Below are 19,880 nucleotides of genomic sequence, written 5' to 3' on the forward strand. Positions count from 1 at the left end.
GATGATCTCACTGACACGATCCTCTAAAAATGCTGGCCTATCCTAGCCGCCAGCTCCCGATCCTAACCTGGATCTGGTCTCAAAACGTCTCGCAACCACCATTCTGGTAAGGCACCAAAAGACCTCTAATAATCTATATAATGACAGGGGACCAACTCCCAACCTAACCCTAGGGGTTGTGACTTCCTTGCTACGCGTATGGGTCATGTGCTTTTAGTAGTACGGGCCTATACTACCTTCCACACCTACCCATATTTGTCTAAAGTATCACCACAATGCCCTAACAATATACAAAATCATAGCGAGCGCTCAATCCTCACTCCTAGAGGAATACTAAATATCTCGTAACTGGACTACCGACCTTACACTACTTACTCATCCATGAAACTTCGACCAACCCTGTAGCACTAGTGTATGCTAGCCATACATAATGCTAGACCCTATAGACTTTCGAATATCTGATCCTATCCCAAGTCCCTAATCAACCAGAATAGAACATAAGGCCAAATCAAACATTCTCAGGCTATAAGATCTTAATTATGTACAACTGTAATGCATACACAAGCAACTACAATAATGATGTCAATCTCATATATGGAAAACCCTAGGCTAACAGGCATCATGTAATCATACAATTCTCTCATGCAATTCCTAAAGATCCCTAGCCTAGTACTAGCATGTTGTTCTAACATATCACAATATCCAGTAACTGTATGGTATTTTGGAGTCTACTTACTGGCTCCGGCTGATTGTACGCTTCACATCCTCTCTTACTTATTTTGAAAACCATTTAAAATCATTTTGAAAATCCTTCCTTGATTTGAGACTGGATTCACACGAGTGTTCCTCCAATTCACTCGAACCAAGGCTCTGATACCAACTTGTAACATCCATAAATTTCGAGCCAATTTAAAACTTTTCAAATCATTTAAAACCATTCAGTTATTACAAATTGTTTTCAAAATAGCTTAAACATCAGAGTTCCAAGAATTCATAATCATCAATCGAGGAAGTGTATGGTCACACCTTCGTCTTCCCGCAGTCATCCGGTGAACCTAAAACAATAAACTAAAACTGTAAGCTCGAAGACTTAGTGAGTTACCCCAAAATACCAACGCCACACCGATATAACCACAACATATAACATATAAGTAGACAGCATGCATAATGAGCCTTCAGCTTGACTGGACCGCCTCATAGGCTTACAACCTATCTGGACCACTCCAGAGCCTTCAGCATGATTGGACCGCCTCGTAGGGCCTACAGCCTATCCGGACCGCTCGTCGGGTATGTTAGCCTACAACACAAAGCAGGACCGCCTCAACCCAACCCCCAACCAAACAACCATGTACACATATAACAAATAATCACATAACAGTCTATAGACAACAAACCGATCAATAGCATAACAACATCCTATAACCGGGATACCGACCTAACCGGTCACTAACATAGCATCATCCTATATACCAAGATACTGACCTAACCGATCACTAACATAGCATCATCCTATCTACCAGGATACCAATGTGCACATAAATATCATACACTAGCTCATATCATATAACAGTCAAACCGATCTAACATATCATTAATTAAAGCAGCATCCCAATAACCAGGATATAGACCTAACCGATCACTAAGCATAAGCATATCACCATCCTAACTACCAGGATGTAATCAATAAACATATCATGCCATAATCCGGATACAAATCCATAAAGGGACGACCTTGGTGCCTTAGACCCTGGACCACTCCAAGGTCGTCCCTTTATGGATTTGTATCCGGATTATGGCATGACCCTGTTGATATAGTGAGGATAACTCACCTTGCACTGCTGAAGCCCTATTGATACTCCTCTGGCTGATAACTAGCAATTCCCCGAACTGCTACTCCTTTAGCTCCATAGGCTATCAGTACCAAGACATCACCTAGTCCAAAATCAGAAATCCTTATTAGGGTAAAATGACCATTTCACCCCTGATCTAATTGGTCCATGCCTAAGGCCCAAAACCATAAAGTCCAATAAAGTCCATCAATGGCCTAATTTTTCCAAATTGGGCCCAAACCCTTACATGGGGATTTTCCTAAATCCCATTTACTTTTCTGAACCAATGACTTTCCGAAGGCCCAAAGGTCCAAGTCCATTGTGCCCAATCAAGACTTAACTACATTGGGCCCACTAAGGCCCAATTCATCATCCAAGGCCCACTAGGGAAAGCCTAGCAAGGCAAGCCCAACCAGAAGTCCATTACTCTCAAATCCTTAGCCCATTAAGAGCCCAAACCATAAGACAAGTCCAAAAGCAAGCTAGCCCATCATCAAAGAGTCCAAGATTTGCACAGGGACTGCTTACATCATGAGCCCTTTATTCCCACGTCGTGAGGTCGTGGTTTCTGTCCAGGAACTCCCTCGGATTTGTGCTCACGTCTTGAGGCTTCATTCCTCACGTCGTGAGTCCAGTTCTGGCCAAACATGAGCATTAAGTTCCTAATCCATTAAGCCAGAACATGGGACAGTCTAGAGGGTCTTCCTTGACCCCAAGGACCATAAAAATCGAAGCTTTTTAGTCACATATGTCCAATACATGACTTAAATACTAGTTAGGTCAAAAGATGTGTATAAACATTAATATTCAAACTTGAAGCTCATAACTTGCACCAAAATCCAGATCCAATGATTCTATCATAGCAAATGACTTAATGGTCCATAAAGTTGCTAAATTTATGGACCCCATGCATGATACTTCAAGATCCCAAGGTTGTAGAACTCGTTACTCGGTATCTGTTCGGCTGACTACCGAGTAGCGAGTACTCAGGAGTACTTGAGGATTACTCAGGTTTAGTAATTCATGTAGAAATAGTTTTGAGGAAATTATATATGTCTAAATCATAAGTTCAAACCATAAGTTGATTGAAATATATAACAAAATTAGATAAATGTGAATACACAAAAACTGAAAAACACATAATGTTCTCACTTTGTGAGTAATTACTGAAAATTTAAGATATATATCTAGTGATAATCACATGTGTGTGTTAAATAATAAATCATTAAGCATATTATATATTAATCACCGAGTTGACCGAGTTTTACAACATTGCTCGGTTCAGTAAAGGGCCCATCGGGGAGTACTCGTGAGTCTGTAACTCGCCTCGGCAAGAGGCCAAGCAACGAGTACTCAGAGGTGTAATCGGCCAACTCGGCGAGTTTTACAACACTGCAAGATCCCATGCAAAGAAGGTCACCATAACTTAGATCTAGCAACCTCAAATGAAAAAGGTAGGATCTTTATACCTTACTGGAGCTCACAAGTTCAGCTAGTCCACAAAGATGAGCTTATCTTGCCAAAACGAGTCACCGCAAGAGCTCCTTCTTCTTCTTCAAGGGAAACAAAACAACATTAGCACCAACAATGGATCAAGGGCTTCAATGGAGGCTTAGATTAGGGTTTCCAGAGGTCTTGGAGGTAAAAGAGGCGGAGTCGAAGCAACCCTAATCATCCCATACCTTTAAATACCCGAAAATAAGGGTTTTGGTGCATCAGCTGCGTCTCACGTCGTGATCCCTTAATGCTCACGTCGTGAGTCTTAAATGATTTTGGTCAACAAGCCAACGATCACTAACGCAGACCACTCCAACTTCAAACGACCATAACTTCTTCGTTTCAACTCTGTTTTTGACGTTCTTTATATCCACGGAAAGGTGGCGAAAATCTCTACGCATCTATCAAATTATCCTCACCTCAAAAACTTCCGAATGAAAATCCAAAATTCATAAAGCGCTCAAACTGCCACTTTACCGATATGCCCCTTGGCTCTAATGCACCACCCAACTCCCGGATTACCTCCAATACATTGTCCGTACTTAAATGGGTCTAGATCCATCTCTTCGAAAGGCCCTAAGCCTTATGGTAGCCCATCTTCAAGCCACAGTCCTGAATTAGGAACACGATTCGAACAGGGCATTACAAAAACAAGTTACCCAAATGTGAACAAAATAAAAAGCTAATTACCCTGATAATTCAATTTTCATTCTTTTATATTTTACTTTATATATTTGATTTAGTATAAAATTTAACCTGAATGATAAATATTTTTAAAACCACACAATTTTAGTAAATATCTTTTTAAAATACACTATTTTTGAAAAATAAAACTCTAGATTTTACAAGAGAAAAACACACCGTCATTTTATAGAATTTTATTGTTTAAGATATTAAATATAAAAATTAAAATTACTAGAGACTAAAAGTACCAGTGATAAAGACCAACAACATGAAATAGAACACCGTCTTCAATGAAGTTTGCTTCATGTATTACAATATTTTAAAATACAAAAAACAGAAGTAGTTTTTTATGTAAATCGATAACATTGTTACTGTCTCATATATATGGAACTATTTGATAATTATGCTATCATAAACAGCTCTCAACGTGTCGTGACCAATTGAAATGTTCATAAATGGTCATAAATATTTTTTTAAGAAAATTTAACCAAATATATTAATATTGCAAACATTTAAATGTTTGATAATTATGCAACCAAAAACAGCTTCCAACATGTCGTGACCAATTTAAATATTCATAAATAGTCATAGATATTGTTTTAAGAAAATTTAACCAAATGTATTAACCTTCTTAATAAAAATGGAAATTAACTAATTAGCGTAATTAACTTTTCGTTTTATTTACATCTGAATAACTTAATTTTTTTAAAAAAAAATTGGGTTTTTTGATTTTGATTTTTTATATAAATCGAAGATGTAAATTGTTAAAGCTTCAATATTGGAATCTAGCTTACACGTGCTTGAATGGTGTACTCCATCGTTGACCGTCTACAGTCCAGACTGTCACTCCCCATATGTTCCTGAATCATTATTCATTACCCAGAAACAGTTAAACAACAAGCACAGTAAAACAGTAAAACTACTATTTACCACCGACGCCCAAACATCACAATCTTTACCTATCTTTGCCACGTGGCTACCTCACGTATCAAAAGGACACACAACTGGCCCCACCACGCTTCTATCCTCAACCAAAACCCTTATTCTCTCTCTCTCTCTCTCTCTCTCTCTCTCTCTCATCGCCGTCGTTACGTCTGGCGATATATTTTTACAATTTTATACTGAATAACTGATCGTATTCGCCATGAATGCCATCTGCAGCTCATCCGTGAAGGTTTAGATCATCGTCGGCCGCTTTGCATTCATTGCCGTGTGATTAGTCTCGTGATTCGCGAAGATTTAGGAATATTTCTTTGTAGGTAAACAAACTATAACTACTACTGCTGTGTCATTTTCTTATATTAGTTGAATTCAGCTTTGATTTTAGGGGTTTTGATGGCAATGCAGCTGTTCTTTGACGGTTAATCGTTAACGAGAGGCGGCGTTTTTAGTTCTCGGGTGATTTCTTGGTAATCGTGAAGCGATGTCTGGACCACTAGATCGATTCGCGAGACCTTGTAAGTTTATGATTCTTTCGGTTCTAAGTTCTTCGTTGATAATATTCGAAATGTGAGTTGCTTATCTTGATGTGAAATCGTGATTGATTGAATTGAAACTGTGTTAGGTTATTTTGGGTGAAAAATTAGGGTTTCTTTTGCTAGAGTTTGAATAATGTTACTTGAATTACTTTACGAGTCTGGATTTGATTTACATAATTAGTGCTGTTGACTTCTACTTGACACCATGGGGCTTGGGATGTTGTTGAGGTATTGTATCAACTTCTTATAATCTGATGTCCATGTTGATATGATTAGGCTTTGAGGGGTCATCAGGCAATGATGAAAAATCAGACAGAAGAGAACATGAAAGATCAGACAGAAGAGAACGAAGATCTGATTTTGAAAATTCTGAAGATGAAAGAAGGACAAGAATCAGTTCTTTGAAAAAGAAAGCACTTAATGCATCTAGCAAGTTCAAACATTCTCTCAAGAAAAAAAGCAGTAGAAGGAAGAGCGACTGTAGAGTCAGCTCAGTGTCCATTGAAGACATCCGAGACGCTGAAGAACTACGAGCTGTTGATGCTTTTCGACAATCACTCGTTTTAGATGAATTACTACCACAAAAACTTGATGATTATCATATGATGTTAAGGTATTCTTCTCTTCTGTTTTATCTTTAATGTTTCATACATGAGTATTGATCATGTTCTATGTGTTATTAGGTTTTTAAAAGCTAGGAAGTTTGATATCGAGAAAGCAAAGCATATGTGGGCTGATATGATCCAGTGGAGAAAGGAATTCGGTACTGACACAATCATTGAGGTGATTACTTTCTCATTTGCTGTGATTTACCCTTAACTATATCCATATAACTTGGTGTTGTTTTCTTATCTTGTATTGAAAATTTGAAATTCTTTCAGGAATTTGAATTTAAAGAGTTGGATGAAGTTATGAAGTATTACCCACATGGTAATCATGGAGTTGACAAAGAGGGAAGACCTGTTTACATTGAAAGATTGGGGAAAGTTGACCCTAACAAGCTTATGCAAGTTACAAGCATGGATCGTTACATAAAGTATCATGTACGCGAGTTTGAAAAAAGCTTTGCTTTTAAGTTTCCTGCTTGTTCAATTGCTGCAAAAAGACACATAGATTCAAGCACAACAATCCTGGATGTTCAAGGCGTGGTATGTAACATATTTGTTCCCCTGATGCAAATCTATAATTCCAAATAGAGACACTAATTGACATTTTGTCATATTTTAGGGTTTAAAAAACTTCACCAAGAGTGCTAGAGAGCTCATAATGCGACTCCAGAAAATTGATGGTGACAATTACCCTGAAGTAAGATTAACCTTTTATTTACTAATCAATTTAATATACTTTATGTATATTACTATTATTGCAGTTCTTGATTAACTTTTCTACACCACAATTTTCTTCAGACACTTCATCAAATGTTCATTATCAATGCGGGGCCTGGTTTTAGATTGCTTTGGAATACTGTAAAGTCATTTCTGGATCCCAAAACAACTTCAAAGATTCATGTATGTTTATACTATACCCTTGAAAACAAGTTTCAATTTGTCTTTATAAACTTTTTGGGAATTAATCTTTCTGTTTGGTGATCTCTTAGGTTCTTGGATGCAAATACCAGAATAAATTGCTTGAGATTATTGATTCAAGGTAATAATATATGTTTTCTAATTATTATATAACATAAACGTTTAAAAAAAATTTGTTTAATCAACATATATTTTTCTTTTTTACAGTGAATTGCCGGAATTTTTGGGTGGCACGTGTACTTGTGCAGATCAAGGGGGTTGTCTTTTATCTGATAAAGGGCCATGGAAGAATCCTGAAATCATGAAGGTATTTATTTATTTATTTATTTTTACTTTCTTTTATATATTCCTAGAGTTTTGTTGTAACATGGGACTTTGTTATTTCAGTTGGCTCTTAATAGTGAAGCAAGACGTGCAAGACAGGTGGTTAAAGTCTTAAACAGTGAAGGAAAAATTGTTGCTTATGCTAAACCTCAGTTACCCATGGTTAGTTTGTTTTTTTTTAATCTTTTTAATGCTATTTTCCTTTAAAAAAAATTAAATTTTTTAATTATTTTGAGCAGCTAAGAAGCAGTGATACATCAACAGCTGAGTCAGGATCAGAAGCTGATGATATTGCATCCCCGAAAGCAATAATGAATTATTCTCATCTTAGGTTGACTCCTGTTCGTGAAGAAGTAAGTGGTGAAATTTGAAGTTATAGATTATTTTTTTGATTTGTTTTATTAACAATTGGGTTGTGTTTGGTATATAAATATAATATAGTCTAAGGTAATTGGAGGGACAAGTTATGCTGGTCAATTTTCTGGATATGATGAGTATGTTCCCATGGTTGATAAAGCTGTTGACTCTGTATTAAAGAAACAAGCATCGATGCCAAAGCAATCTGTTACAAGAGGTTAGTTATGTCATTTTGTATTATGCTCAATTTGTGACTTTAATGTCTATAAGATAAAATCTTTATCATCTCCAACACACAGTGCATCATTTTTTGCTCCAAATTCGGTATACAAATATGTTGAAACCCTTGGGATGTATTTATACTTTTTTTTTTAAATTTTATACAAGAATAGAAGATAATAAATTATTGATATACAGGGGTAGGTCTGGAATTTGGTGCTGAAAGGGCACCGAAAAGCGAAAGACTTGATGGTCGAGTGTTGGCATTTGTTATGGCTTTGTTGATGAGCCTTTTCACAGTCTTCCATACAACAGTCAACCGTGTGACTAAAAAGGTTTCATCCCAAAACAACACAGAGGAGGAGTTGGCATTGCCACCCATTAAAGAAGAAGCTGTTCCCTCTGTACTGGAGGCAGAAGTTGTTTCTTCTGTTATGAAAAGATTAGGCGAACTTGAAGATAAAGTTGACACTCTCAATGCAAAGCCATCTGAGATGCCTTATGAGAAAGAAGAACTGCTAAATGCTGCTGTTTGTCGCGTTGATGCCTTGGAAGCTGAACTCATTGCTACCAAAAAGGTAAATACATTTCTATTTCTTTACCCATCATACCAACTTACTTACACTTCTTTACCTATAAGTATGTTGTTATTATGGGTAAAAATGAACTTTGGGGTTGGTTTTGTGCAGGCACTTCATGAAGCTCTAATGAGGCAAGAAGAGTTGCTTGCTTACATTGATGGCCAAGAGGAGAAAAAATTCAGGGTAAGTTGTTTTATGTTTCTATATATATTGTTTTTTTATTATGTTATGGGAATAAATGGTTGCTGATAGAATGTATGTGCAGAAGAAGAAGATGTCTTGCTGGTGAAGAAGTTGCTGCTACACAGAGGATAACCCCCTGACTCTTTTCTTTTTTTAGTAACTGTTGCTATATGCATGTGTGTGTGTGTGCGAGGTTTGCTGTGTTAATACTGAGTTTTTACTATGAGAATGATACCAAAGTTTACATGATGGATGATTTGTTTGTTTGAAAAGAGGTTTGTTTTTAAGGATATGCATATACTATAATATGATTTGTGCTTGGTTTTGAAGAATTCGAAATTGCTGTCATCCACCACTTAACTTGATGTTTATCAAAACTAGCTGATAGTCAATGGCTGTAACTTTTATCTGTTGGGTAAAAATAATCTCAAAAGTTCACTATGGAACAACCTTTACATGTTACCAATATGCTCATTTGACAGATTAACTTGCAAAGGATGCTGAAATTTGAATGCTAGGGTCGCTATTTTATAAAAGAATTGAAAAACTATAAATGGGTACACAAGTTTTGAATCGAGTATTTTTATTCACAAAGCTTGGAATGGACAGCATTTCAAAAATCAACATTGCCTCGGGTTACACGATTCTCTCAACTTTCCGACTACATTTTACCCTAAGAAACATGTCGTATCCGTGTCCGTGTTTGTCTTCTTTCTTCTCCCTCAGAAACCAAAGATGTTCTTCTTTTTCTTCTTCTTTTCAAGGTAAGCTGCAAACTCTTGTTGTTGAGCTAGCGCATCCTTAAGAGACTGCAAAAACAAAGAATCCAATAATTTTGTCAGTCCCCAAAAAACAACTCAAAAAGATGAAGTAGAAAATGTTTTTGAGTCGATGAAAACAAAACATACCTTCTTGGCAGCAGCGAGCTCAATCTCCAAAGACTCGATACGCTTCAAAGCGTTATTAAGCATCTCCTCTTTCTCGGGTGGCATCTCAAGGGGTTTGTTGGTTAAAATTATAACTTTCTCCTCCAAATCCCCCAAACGCTTCATCATCGAAAGATACTCGGCTGTTGAGATTCCAGGCGCTTGCATCTGGTAAGGCTCGGGCCTCCGTCTGACTGGCTCTTCTTCATAATACACACCCGAGTATTGGTTGCTATCCGTAAGCTTTTTAGGCATGTTTCGTGTCATTCGCACCATCGTCATACATCCCATCATAAACGTCATCATACCTGTAAATATTTGGTTCCCTAGCCCATCCCCCTTGTATGCATTGTTCGCGTAATAATTATCTATATCAATAACAATAATTAATAACTACCACTCTATCTTTTTCAACTTCTTTCTACAATATTTATCTACTTATTTACTATAGGATTTGGGTATTGTTACTATATTATCAAGTATTTGATGTTGTAAATTTTGTTACCTCTTGGAGTGGGAGCTTTATGCACCGGTCTAGCATAACTTGAATCAACAGCTCTTTCAATCGCGTGTGTATTGTCTTTGGGTTCATATGCGCTTTGGTTGCTTCTTTTAGGCTCCTTTTTAGAAGATAGAATCTAATTAGAAGATAAATTTCTTAAAATATAAAAAGAGCTAAATGATAGAAATAGCAATGTACTTTCTACTTTTTTTTCGTATTGTAGGATTGTTTAGTACTTTGAAATTATTTTTTATTAGAGAATACTACTTGGAAAAAAAGTCACCACTATACAAGTTTTTATGCCATGTCATCGTCCACATCATGTGACACGTGTTCAAGGAAAACTGAAAGTACATTGCTGTTTCTTGCATTTAAGCATATATACGAGTGAAGGAGGTAACTTACTTCTTCATGAACAGGTGTTAGTTGTGGATGCTTGACTTGCTCCCTATGTGTTCCGGAAGGTTCATCATCCGCCTTGAAACAACTACTCGTGTTAACATCTAACTCTATTTTAGGAAATATAACTATTATTTTCTACTCATTTAATTTACTACTTCAATATTCACAAAAAATTTATAAACTCCTATATAAAAAAGAAAACCCAGACATGGGAGATATAAAAAGTGAGCATATTATCTAAAAAGACTACCTCAGATATGTTTTTCTCATCTGGGATGGTAGATCTTGATGAACATTTGTGTTCACCATTGCGAACCATCTGATACACAAAATTACAAAAATTAGTTTTACTTTTATTTTTTAACAATGTGAAAATCCAAATCCCATTAGTAAATGACGAAAATAACCTTCATGATATCTGGATCTTGCCATGGACCCTTATCAGAGCGCATGCAGCCACCTTTACTGGAACAGGTGCACGTGCCACCCAAAAAATCCGGGAGCTCACTAAATATACAAATAAAGAGAAGCAAAAATGATTTTTTTTTAACCACCATGTATAACAGCATAAAAAGTCTAAATGACCATTTTACCCTTACATTCTAACTCATTCATTCCAGATTAAGACAAAAGGAAACAACCCATAAGTACCTTGCATCAATGATTTCCAGGAGCTTGCTTTGGAATTTGTTGCCCAAAACCTAGTCAAGATAACAAATAGTCAACAAATTTATTATTTAAAAAAAAAAAAAAAGATGGTGTGAACTTACATTAATCTTAGCTGTAGTCTTTGGGTCAAGGAAGGATTTAACTGTGTTCCACAAAAGCCTAAAGCCAGAGCCTGCATTGATGATGTACATTCGGCAGAGAGTCTACAAGAATATTAACATGTCACAAGTTTCAAACATTTTCCAAATTAACCATTTTGACATATTATATAACATGTCACAAAATAATATAATACTAGTTTTTTTTTTTTTTTTTTTTTTTTTTTTTTTTTTTTTTTTTTTTTTGGTTATTTGCCCACATGAATATCAACATTTTTGACACAAGAGAAGTACCTCAGGATAGTTGTTACCATCAATGTTTTGGAGAGACTGTATAAGCTCCCTAGCAGATTTGTTCATGCTTTTCAACCCCTAGTTTTTTTTTAAAAAAAAAAAAAAACCATGTTAACTTATTTCACAAGTTATCTCACATAATCAATAGATGCAATATAGCAAATTGAAATGAAAGATTAGGTGACTTACGACATTTTGTACATCAAGAATGGTGGTGCTTTGATCAACGTGCTTTTTTGCAGCGATTGAGCAAGCTGGGAACTTATCAACAAAAGTTCTTTCAAATTCCATCACGTGATACTTGATATAACGTTCAAGGGTTGTGGCTTGCATGAGTTTGGTAGCATCTACCATACCAAGTCTCTCAATATAGATAGGTCTTCCATCTTTATCAACCCCATGGTGTCCTTGAGGATAGTATTGAAGTACTTCTTCTTTTTCCTTGAATTCATATTCCTAAACAAAAGATTTTTCATTTTTGAGGCTTATAAACCATAAACATCACTTATTGTGCCCAAAAATACCTCCATGATGGTGTCTGCGCCATACTCCTTTCTCCAAGTGATCATATCAGTCCACATTTTCTTGGCCTTGTCAAGCTCATAGTTTCTGGCCTTCAAAAACCTGAATAATCATGACATAAATTGAGAGTATGATCTATAATACTAGTTCATTAGTATTGAAAGCAAATTACACCAAATGTAGTTTACAAGGGATTTGGAGAAAAGTAAGCAACCTTAACAGCATGTGGAATTCATCATGCTTTGCAGGTAACATATCTTCTTGGATCAAAGCTTGACGTAAAGCTTCAACTGCCTTCAAATCCTCTGCATCATGTTCATCTTCAACCACAACAGACATGACTTTACTGTTCCTCCTGCTTTTCTTGGAGAAAGAGGTCCTAAATTTGTTTGAGGCATTGATTGCCCTCTGTTTCAGAGAGTTACGCCTAGCCTTCTTATCCTCCTCTTCCAAGTCGATTTTTTCCATACCTGTACAAAATCTCCATCAGAAAAATCTATCTGTTTTAATGGCGTCAAAAAACATCGAGATTCGTGTTGCATTTCGATGCTATTTGACTTGAAAAAAAAAACCTGAATTAGACGTAGATTGTGAAGAAGAAAAGGAAACGAGTTCATACTGGGTCGAACGGGGCGTTCAGGTCCGGACTCACTCATGATTTGCAGTTATGAATGTTTGTTAGCAGTGCCGAATCTTAACGCCCTTCTCAAATGCCTGCAGATTTTGGAAGAAAAAAAAAGGATTATCGTACAAATTCAACGAATGATTTCAACATAAAGTAGCTGCAAATGCTTACAAATTCCTTCACATAAACCCAACGTGAAATGTGATCGACAAATTCAGGTATAAACTAATCAGAAATTCCATAAATATCGGAAACACCATGTGAAAAAAAACGCGATTAGTGATTTTCTCGAACGAATTACCAATCTATTCCGTTTTTTCATTCCATCGGTTAGCTAAACACATGCAGACAACACAAACGCATCCTACAATGCTTGAATCCCGAAGCTCATTGTAATTCGAGTTAGCAAAACGTGATGATTCAGTCAAATCAATTTAATCATTCTAAATCTTCTCTAGGTAACAACAGTTATACAATTTTAATCAAACAAACACATTTAAGAAGAAGAAACCCTAAGAACACGTGAAGCTATCAGAATGAAGAGCAGAAAAGGAAGAAATGCAGAGAATGTATGAGAATTAAGGAAATTACCGACCAGCGACAAAAAAATGGCAGGATGTAAGGGAGGGAAGAAGGGCAGAATATTTTCTATAACCTCATCATCTCATCCCCCAGACTATATTTTTGGAAACCATGAATGGAGTCTTGAGAGAGAGAGAAAGAGAAGTTTGGGAAATGGCAGCCAGCCACCCTGTTTTTCATGTTATAAATGTGTCGGGTCTCGGCCTTCCATGAATATGGTTACCATTCAGAAAATGCCGCTATAATATACAAACACGCCATTATATACATTATACATGTATATATACATAGGTACGTAAAAATATTCACAATTTAATAAATCTATTTATAACCGATACAAAGTGTATTATTGGATAACATGGATTGTCTTTAGTCGATTGAATCATTAGGGAGCTTCTGCATGTGCGAATATTCAAATTCATTCGGTATTTATATATTTTAATATTTATATTGTTTGTCCTAGCCTCCTAGGCCCTAGGTATAATCAATAACGTATATAGATATCCTCATGACATAATTATACATCACAATGCCTCATAGAAATGGTGTCACACTTGTCGGTCCACATAAATGTTACATAGGTTTGCCACAATTTTAGCTAAAATTTATCATTTATATTGCATGAGTTCATAGTTGCCATGCTATTTTTGTTCTAAAATTAATTAATCTTGAAAATAGATATTTCAAACATATAATTTCTTTTTAATCTAAAATTTCATTGAAATTAAAAAAAAAAAAAATACAGCATACCAAAAATACCATAAAATTTCAAATTACAAACCTAGAAATTTAAATAACGAAACCATGAAAATAAAATAATGATGAATATTATAAATATATTAGTTTTTAATAAATTAATGATATCTATTAAAAATAAATACAAATATAATTAATATAATAATTATGTTAATTAATCTAATTTTATAAAATTATATTAAATTCTTTTAAAAACTTAAATACAAATTAATAATAAATAAAAATAGAGGTATTAAGTACTGAAAATAAAATAAAATTCATTTTAAAAATGAACGATTAGATTAAATTCAGAAAATCAAATAATAAAATCCTTAATAGAGACCCTCTAAAATGTTTTTTTAGCACCCCTGTTTAAAAGTAAACACACAGATACATCGTCAAACCACTGGACGCCATCACAACGCCACCACAATGCCACCACTGGCCATTGGTACGCTCCTTCTTCGTTCCTCTCTCTCTCTCTCTCTCTCTCTCTCTCTATTGGTCCGCCGTTACCACCACCACCGCCATCGGAAAACCCTCACTGCATTTGGACCTCACTAACACGATCCCCCACCATCCTTCATTGGCACTCCGTGCTCTCTCTTTCCGTTGACCACCACCAGAAACTACCCACCACACAACCAAACTCCACGGACTATCCCTTGTACAATTATAATATGAACATTTGTACAATGTTTGCAGGTATCTACATTGGACTGAAGCAAAGTATTTGGATGCTGGGCACTTGAAATCCAGGTATACAGTAACCCCTCCATTTGGTTGTTCTTTGTTCATATTCGAAGTGCTAACTGAAATTGGTTAATATTTGTTTTCGATTACTACAATTACTTGTTACTAGGGCCATACAACTTTGAATTATGTGAGTACGAAACTAAAAAGTTTTAGTGCTGAAACTGTAGATCCCATAATAGTCCAAGGGTCAATATGTAATTTACTATTAGTCGTCTTTGTGTTTTTTCCGCCCTTTCTCCCAATTCCCCCCTTTTCCCTCTCGCACTCGCGGCTTTATAAATACCGCTTTTTTCCGCTGCTCGTTTTCCCACTTTTCCTTTTCCTAAATTTCGTCGCACTTGTCAAATACTGAAAGAGACTCTCACACACAAACACACTCTCTCATTTCGTCGCCGATTTCAACATAATTTCGTACATTTCACGCTTCGCTCTTCGATCGGTATTCCTTTTCTTTCGTTTCTTTGAATCTGTTCATTTAACCCATGTTAATTGCAGTATGTTCTTCTGGTAGCTGGTAATTTTGACAAAATGCTGTGAATCTGGATGTTGTGATTTAGTGTGTAGCGGATTTTTGACTAGTATTACGATGGTAGAGAATTATCAGAGAATCACTTTAGTTTTGATACGCTTTGTAAAGTTTTTAAGCGCTGATTATTATAATGTTGTTGATAAGGTTTATGATTAGTTTAATTTGGAGGATGATTGAGTACTTATTTGCGTGTTAACTGAAGCATAACTTGATTTGGATAATGATGTGTTTTATCTATATTTTTAATTTGGTGGTTGGGGTATTTTATTGTTTTTTTTTCCTTTTGTGTTGTATTTAGGGATTTAACTGTACAAATGGCATCCCCTTATACCTTCATCTAATCTCTGATGATATCTTCTCTTTCTAATTTATCTAGCTTGAACCCTGTCTTATCTTCTGACAATTTACTTCATGGGCTATTTGGGAACTTTCCAAGTTAAATGCTATATATTGACCATCATCCTTACAGATTTATGAAATTAGTTCGGGTTCAGAGATTCCTTTGTTAGTGTCACGACATATTAACAAATCTTCAAACAATCATATCAATTCCAACATTCCAAATTACATAGATTAGCGACATTAAGTATTCATTTTGCCTTAGTTGAAGTAAAAGAGCCTTCTTTTTATGGTGTCTGCATACAAATACAATCATCCAGCTTTAGTAGCTTTTAAATGTTTGCATTCAGACTTTCTTTTCACTGATGAGTAATGATCATTAACTTTGTTTCAGACAATTCATGGCTTCTGAAACACTTGTGGGTGCATGCAATGGCAGTGTCTATACACATCCAGACCCCCAAAGAAGTTACCAAGTTGTTGTTGCTGCCACACGTGCAATGGGTATTGGAAAAGATGGAAAATTACCATGGAGGTTACCTTCAGACCTCAAGTTTTTCAAAGAAATCACCATGACAACATCAGATCCAGTGAAAAAGAATGCTATTATAATGGGAAGAAAAACATGGGAAAGCATACCTTTAGAACATAGGCCACTCACTGGTCGCCTCAATGTTGTTTTAACTCGTTCAGGGAGTTTTGATATTGCAACTGCTGAAAATGTTTTAATGTGTAGCAGCATGATTTCAGCTTTGGAATTGTTAGCTTCATCACCCTATTGTTTATCTATCGAAAGGGTGTTTGTGATTGGTGGTGGTGAAATCTTAAGGTATGTATGCAATTATTTATATTTAATAAAACATCTCATATAGATGACATTAAATTAGTTAACTTTTGAAAAGGTTTTTGTAATTGTAGGAGAACTAATGTGGCAAAAGTAAAAAAAAAGCTCTTATTTTTTTTTGGCTTCTTTGTATCTAATTTGTAGTTGATTACAATCTTTATAATTACAGGGAGTCACTGAATGCTCCTGGATGTGATGCAATCCATATAACTGAAATTGAAACAGACATTGACTGTGACACTTTCATACCATCTATCAACACTTCAGAATTCCAACCATGGTATTCGTCATTCCCACAACTTGAGAATGGAATCCGCCATTCCTTCAATACATATGTTCGTGTGAAAAGCTCCGGAATTGAAGCCTCCAAGGTTAATGGTTCATTGTCTGAATGCCATTCCGAATCACCAAAATTTGATGCAAGAATGTTCTCTTTTTTGCCCAAAAAGATATTTGAAAAGCATCAAGAGTTCCTTTATTTGAAACTAGCGGAGGATATAATTTCTAATGGTGCTTTGAAGGGTGATCGTACTGGAACTGGTACTCTGTCAAAATTTGGTTGCCAGGTACTTTCAACCTCATATTTACCTTATTACCCTTCCCCTTAACCCCATTCTTAAAGTTATTTTTCTCTTTTTATTGCTTACAGATGCGGTTTAATCTGCGAAAGTCTTTTCCACTCCTTACAACCAAGGCATGTGCTTTTCTTTAAATCATATTTAACCTGTTCATGAAGATGGCAAAATGACTTATATACCCTTTATTTGTTTTTACAGAAAGTGTTTTGGCGTGGAGTTGTGGAGGAACTTTTGTGGTTCATAAGTGGGTCAACAAGTGCTAAGGTAAATCTTGAACCTATTTCACTTACCACATAAATAGTAAATGAATGTTGTAGTATTTGTCTTAGTTTTTAATAAATAATGAATGAAAATGTGTATTCTTTATATGGATATAAGGTTTATTTTTCTCTTAGTTTTTTATTTTTATGGTTATCAGGTCTTGCAAGATAAGGGCATTCATATATGGGATGGTAATGCATCAAGAACCTACCTAGACAGGCAAGTCTTGGCATGAATTATTATTATTTTAAAAAAAATATATCTGATTTTCATTTTTATATTTCATTCACACTTTCAGTATTGGCTTGGTGGATAGAGAAGAGGGTGACCTGGGTCCTGTTTATGGGTTCCAGTGGAGACATTTTGGTGCAAAGTAAGTTCTCTGTGCAAAAGACGTAAATGCCCTTCTCATTTTTTTTAAACATGTATTGGACTGGGACTGTTATTGACAAAAAGTAGATCCTAAAAGTGGGACAGAGACTCTCTTGATCTCTTGTCTGTGAAAAAGACATAAATGCCCTTCTCATTTTATTTGGACTAAGACAGTTACCGATGTCAATGGACAAAAAGTACACTTTTTTGTCTCTCCTAGAAACTGGGACAAAGACTCACTTGTGAGTGAGTGCAAAAGACGTAAATGCCCTTGTCATTTTTTGGAAATGTGGACAAATTGACTGATTACTTAAAAACATTTACAGGTATACAAATATGCATGCTGACTACAGTGGTCAAGGGTTTGACCAATTGCTAGATGTTATTGACAAAATTAAAAACAATCCAGATGATCGTCGTATACTTCTTTCAGCATGGAACCCTTCAGATCTCAAACAAATGGCACTTCCACCATGTCACATGTTTGCTCAGGTTCTTTCTTTATATTTCTAATTTATTTATATTTCCTTCACTAATCCCTAAATAACACATTATTATTATTCTCTTTCTTTTTTATAGTTTTATGTAAATCAAGGAGAGTTATCTTGTCAAATGTATCAGCGATCAGCTGACATGGGCCTTGGTGTTCCATTTAACATAGCATCATATGCCTTGTTGACTTGCATGATTGCCCATGTTTGTGGTAAAACTCCATTAATTCAGATAATTTGTTTTAATAATTTTCTTTTTTGGTTTATTTGAATTTAAATATTTGGTTAATTACAGATCTTGTTCCTGGTGATTTTGTCCATGTTCTTGGTGATGCTCATGTCTATAGCACTCATGTCAGACCCTTGCAGGATCAGCTTCATAAGCTCCCTAAACCTTTTCCTGTAATAATACGTACTTTTTTTTCTACTTAATGTAGAAAGAAGGACTTAATATAACTTTTATGATATATTCATATGTTGTTTTGATGTGTTTAAATGTATAATTGCAGGTGTTGAAAATTAATTCTGAGAAGAAGGATATAGATGGTTTTGTAGCTGATGATTTTAAACTCATAGGATATCATCCTCATCAGAAAATAGAAATGAAAATGGCAGTATAGATCCGATTTTGGTAAGCCCAAATATAATTATTAAATTACATTTTTCGTCCCTGTGTATAGCTGATTTTTGCAAATTTCGTCCTTATTTGAAGTTTGTGTAATGTTTTTGGTCCCTGTGTATACCTGGTTTTTGCTATTTTGGTTAAAAATGTAGTCATTTTATTTGTAAACAACTTTTGGGGACTACAATTGAAACAATCAGTTATACTCGGGGACCAAAAAAGTAATTTGCTCTTATGTGATTGTTTTAAATTTGAAATGTTACATGCAGGGGGCAATGGGTGTCGTGTTTTTATGTAACGACGTGGATAATGATATTATTATTATAATATATAGTTATTGGGAATCCCTTAGTTCCACATATTGGTTAAAGGTGATCTGGTTATGTAGTTATGTTTTAGCTGATTGGTGAGGATTTTGTTAAAACAAGAGCCTGTTATGACTTGTGCGAGTTGTACTTTTCGCTTGGGTTATTGTACCTTGTAGCCTTGTTAGTATCAGTGCAAAAACTAAGACTATATATACTTAATGAGATTCTGGGTATTGGTATTATATACTTGGTGCATGTTTGGTTTACCATAATTTCATTGAACATGCAAATCATGTTAAAGGAGCTAATTGGTTACTATAAAAACATACTTTTTATATGTTTTATCAAGTTATCACAACCCAAATAATTTAGTTATGTTAAGATGGAAAACCATAACTAAAGGTAGATTGGACAATGATTAAAGACATAAGACATGATATTATTTTCATCCCACATTGATATTTCGTGCTACATGGTTTGGTTTGTGTATTCTTCTTGAAAGAATACACTTGTACTGCTATTTTTTATGATGTGAACTCCACATCCTACTGTTTCTAGACCAATGTTATCCCCAATACATACTACATGGTGGAAAACTATAATTCACCCTTACTTTTTCGTAACTATAGATAAACAAATATTTTTACATTTATATTTAAAAATCAATTTTGTTATGGTATTATAATATGTTTTTATCCACTAATAAATTTATATATTTCTTTAATCTTGTTTGAATTAATCTTTCGT

At 35.2% G+C, this 19,880-nt stretch overlaps 3 protein-coding genes across 7 annotated transcripts; 2 read left to right on the forward strand and 1 right to left on the reverse strand.

Annotated features, from left to right (window-relative positions):
* Positions 1-5,066: 5,066 nt before the first annotated feature.
* LOC145072129 (phosphatidylinositol/phosphatidylcholine transfer protein SFH6-like) lies at positions 5,067-9,010 on the forward strand. Of its 4 annotated transcripts, none has more exons than XM_079018513.1 (15): positions 5,067-5,269; positions 5,338-5,467; positions 5,765-6,101; positions 6,172-6,271; positions 6,370-6,636; positions 6,716-6,793; positions 6,895-6,996; positions 7,086-7,135; positions 7,222-7,321; positions 7,402-7,500; positions 7,578-7,691; positions 7,780-7,912; positions 8,113-8,492; positions 8,604-8,678; positions 8,761-9,010. In XM_079018513.1, the coding sequence occupies exons 2-15, from the start codon at positions 5,434-5,436 to the stop codon at positions 8,782-8,784; spliced, it is 1,893 nt and encodes a 630-aa protein (XP_078874639.1). In that variant the 5' UTR covers positions 5,067-5,269; positions 5,338-5,433; the 3' UTR covers positions 8,785-9,010. The 4 variants fall into 4 exon arrangements, with proteins under 4 accessions (XP_078874639.1, XP_078874637.1, XP_078874640.1 ...); XM_079018511.1 differs by having other exon boundaries at positions 5,358-5,467; XM_079018514.1 differs by having other exon boundaries at positions 5,067-5,265.
* Positions 9,011-9,244: 234 nt separating this feature from the next.
* On the reverse strand, positions 9,245-13,507 carry LOC145072131 (phosphatidylinositol/phosphatidylcholine transfer protein SFH12-like). 2 transcript variants are annotated; one of them, XM_079018515.1, is made up of 14 exons: positions 13,312-13,507; positions 12,711-12,805; positions 12,306-12,561; positions 12,094-12,193; positions 11,759-12,025; positions 11,570-11,647; positions 11,279-11,380; positions 11,160-11,209; positions 10,916-11,015; positions 10,759-10,827; positions 10,512-10,583; positions 10,110-10,224; positions 9,587-9,972; positions 9,245-9,487 (listed from the first exon to the last, which is right to left on the reverse strand). In XM_079018515.1, exons 2-14 carry the CDS (start codon positions 12,745-12,747, stop codon positions 9,401-9,403), a joined length of 1,719 nt encoding a protein of 572 aa, XP_078874641.1. In that variant the 5' UTR covers positions 12,748-12,805; positions 13,312-13,507; the 3' UTR covers positions 9,245-9,400. The 2 variants fall into 2 exon arrangements, with proteins under 2 accessions (XP_078874641.1, XP_078874642.1); XM_079018516.1 differs by having other exon boundaries at positions 13,308-13,507.
* Positions 13,508-15,071: 1,564 nt separating this feature from the next.
* LOC145072132 (bifunctional dihydrofolate reductase-thymidylate synthase 1-like) lies at positions 15,072-19,375 on the forward strand. Its single transcript, XM_079018517.1, has 12 exons — positions 15,072-15,228; positions 16,052-16,486; positions 16,671-17,067; positions 17,151-17,195; positions 17,278-17,343; positions 17,498-17,559; positions 17,639-17,713; positions 18,039-18,204; positions 18,292-18,415; positions 18,499-18,605; positions 18,713-18,834; positions 19,095-19,375. The coding sequence occupies exons 2-11, from the start codon at positions 16,059-16,061 to the stop codon at positions 18,821-18,823; spliced, it is 1,581 nt and encodes a 526-aa protein (XP_078874643.1). The 5' UTR covers positions 15,072-15,228; positions 16,052-16,058; the 3' UTR covers positions 18,824-18,834; positions 19,095-19,375.
* The last annotated feature ends 505 nt before the right edge of the window (positions 19,376-19,880 follow it).

Source organism: Lactuca serriola, chromosome 9 (genome assembly GCF_051521515.1).
Source record: "Lactuca serriola cultivar US96UC23 chromosome 9, Lser_US96UC23_V15, whole genome shotgun sequence".
Classification (NCBI taxonomy): domain Eukaryota; kingdom Viridiplantae; phylum Streptophyta; class Magnoliopsida; order Asterales; family Asteraceae; genus Lactuca; species Lactuca serriola.

What these genes read in the sequence shown, in the direction of transcription:
- LOC145072132 (XM_079018517.1), top strand. Translation starts at nt 16,059, where the DNA reads ATGGCTTCTGAAACACTTGTGGGTGCATGCAATGGCAGTGTCTATACA. An exon ending in CATGATTGCCCATGTTTGTG is followed by an intron (nt 18,416 to 18,498) that starts GTAAAACTCCAT and finishes GGTTAATTACAG; the next exon opens with ATCTTGTTCCTGGTGATTTT. An exon ending in AGCTCCCTAAACCTTTTCCT is followed by an intron (nt 18,606 to 18,712) that starts GTAATAATACGT and finishes GTATAATTGCAG; the next exon opens with GTGTTGAAAATTAATTCTGA.
- LOC145072131 (XM_079018515.1), bottom strand. Translation starts at nt 12,747, where the DNA reads ATGAGTGAGTCCGGACCTGAACGCCCCGTTCGACCCA. An exon ending in TAAAGCTCCCACTCCAAGAG is followed by an intron (nt 9,973 to 10,109) that starts GTAACAAAATTT and finishes TTATTGATATAG; the next exon opens with ATAATTATTACGCGAACAAT. An exon ending in AGCTCGCTGCTGCCAAGAAG is followed by an intron (nt 9,488 to 9,586) that starts GTATGTTTTGTT and finishes TTGTTTTTGCAG; the next exon opens with TCTCTTAAGGATGCGCTAGC.
- LOC145072129 (XM_079018513.1), top strand. Translation starts at nt 5,434, where the DNA reads ATGTCTGGACCACTAGATCGATTCGCGAGACCTT. An exon ending in AAAGCAATCTGTTACAAGAG is followed by an intron (nt 7,913 to 8,112) that starts GTTAGTTATGTC and finishes ATTGATATACAG; the next exon opens with GGGTAGGTCTGGAATTTGGT. An exon ending in AAGAGGAGAAAAAATTCAGG is followed by an intron (nt 8,679 to 8,760) that starts GTAAGTTGTTTT and finishes ATGTATGTGCAG; the next exon opens with AAGAAGAAGATGTCTTGCTG.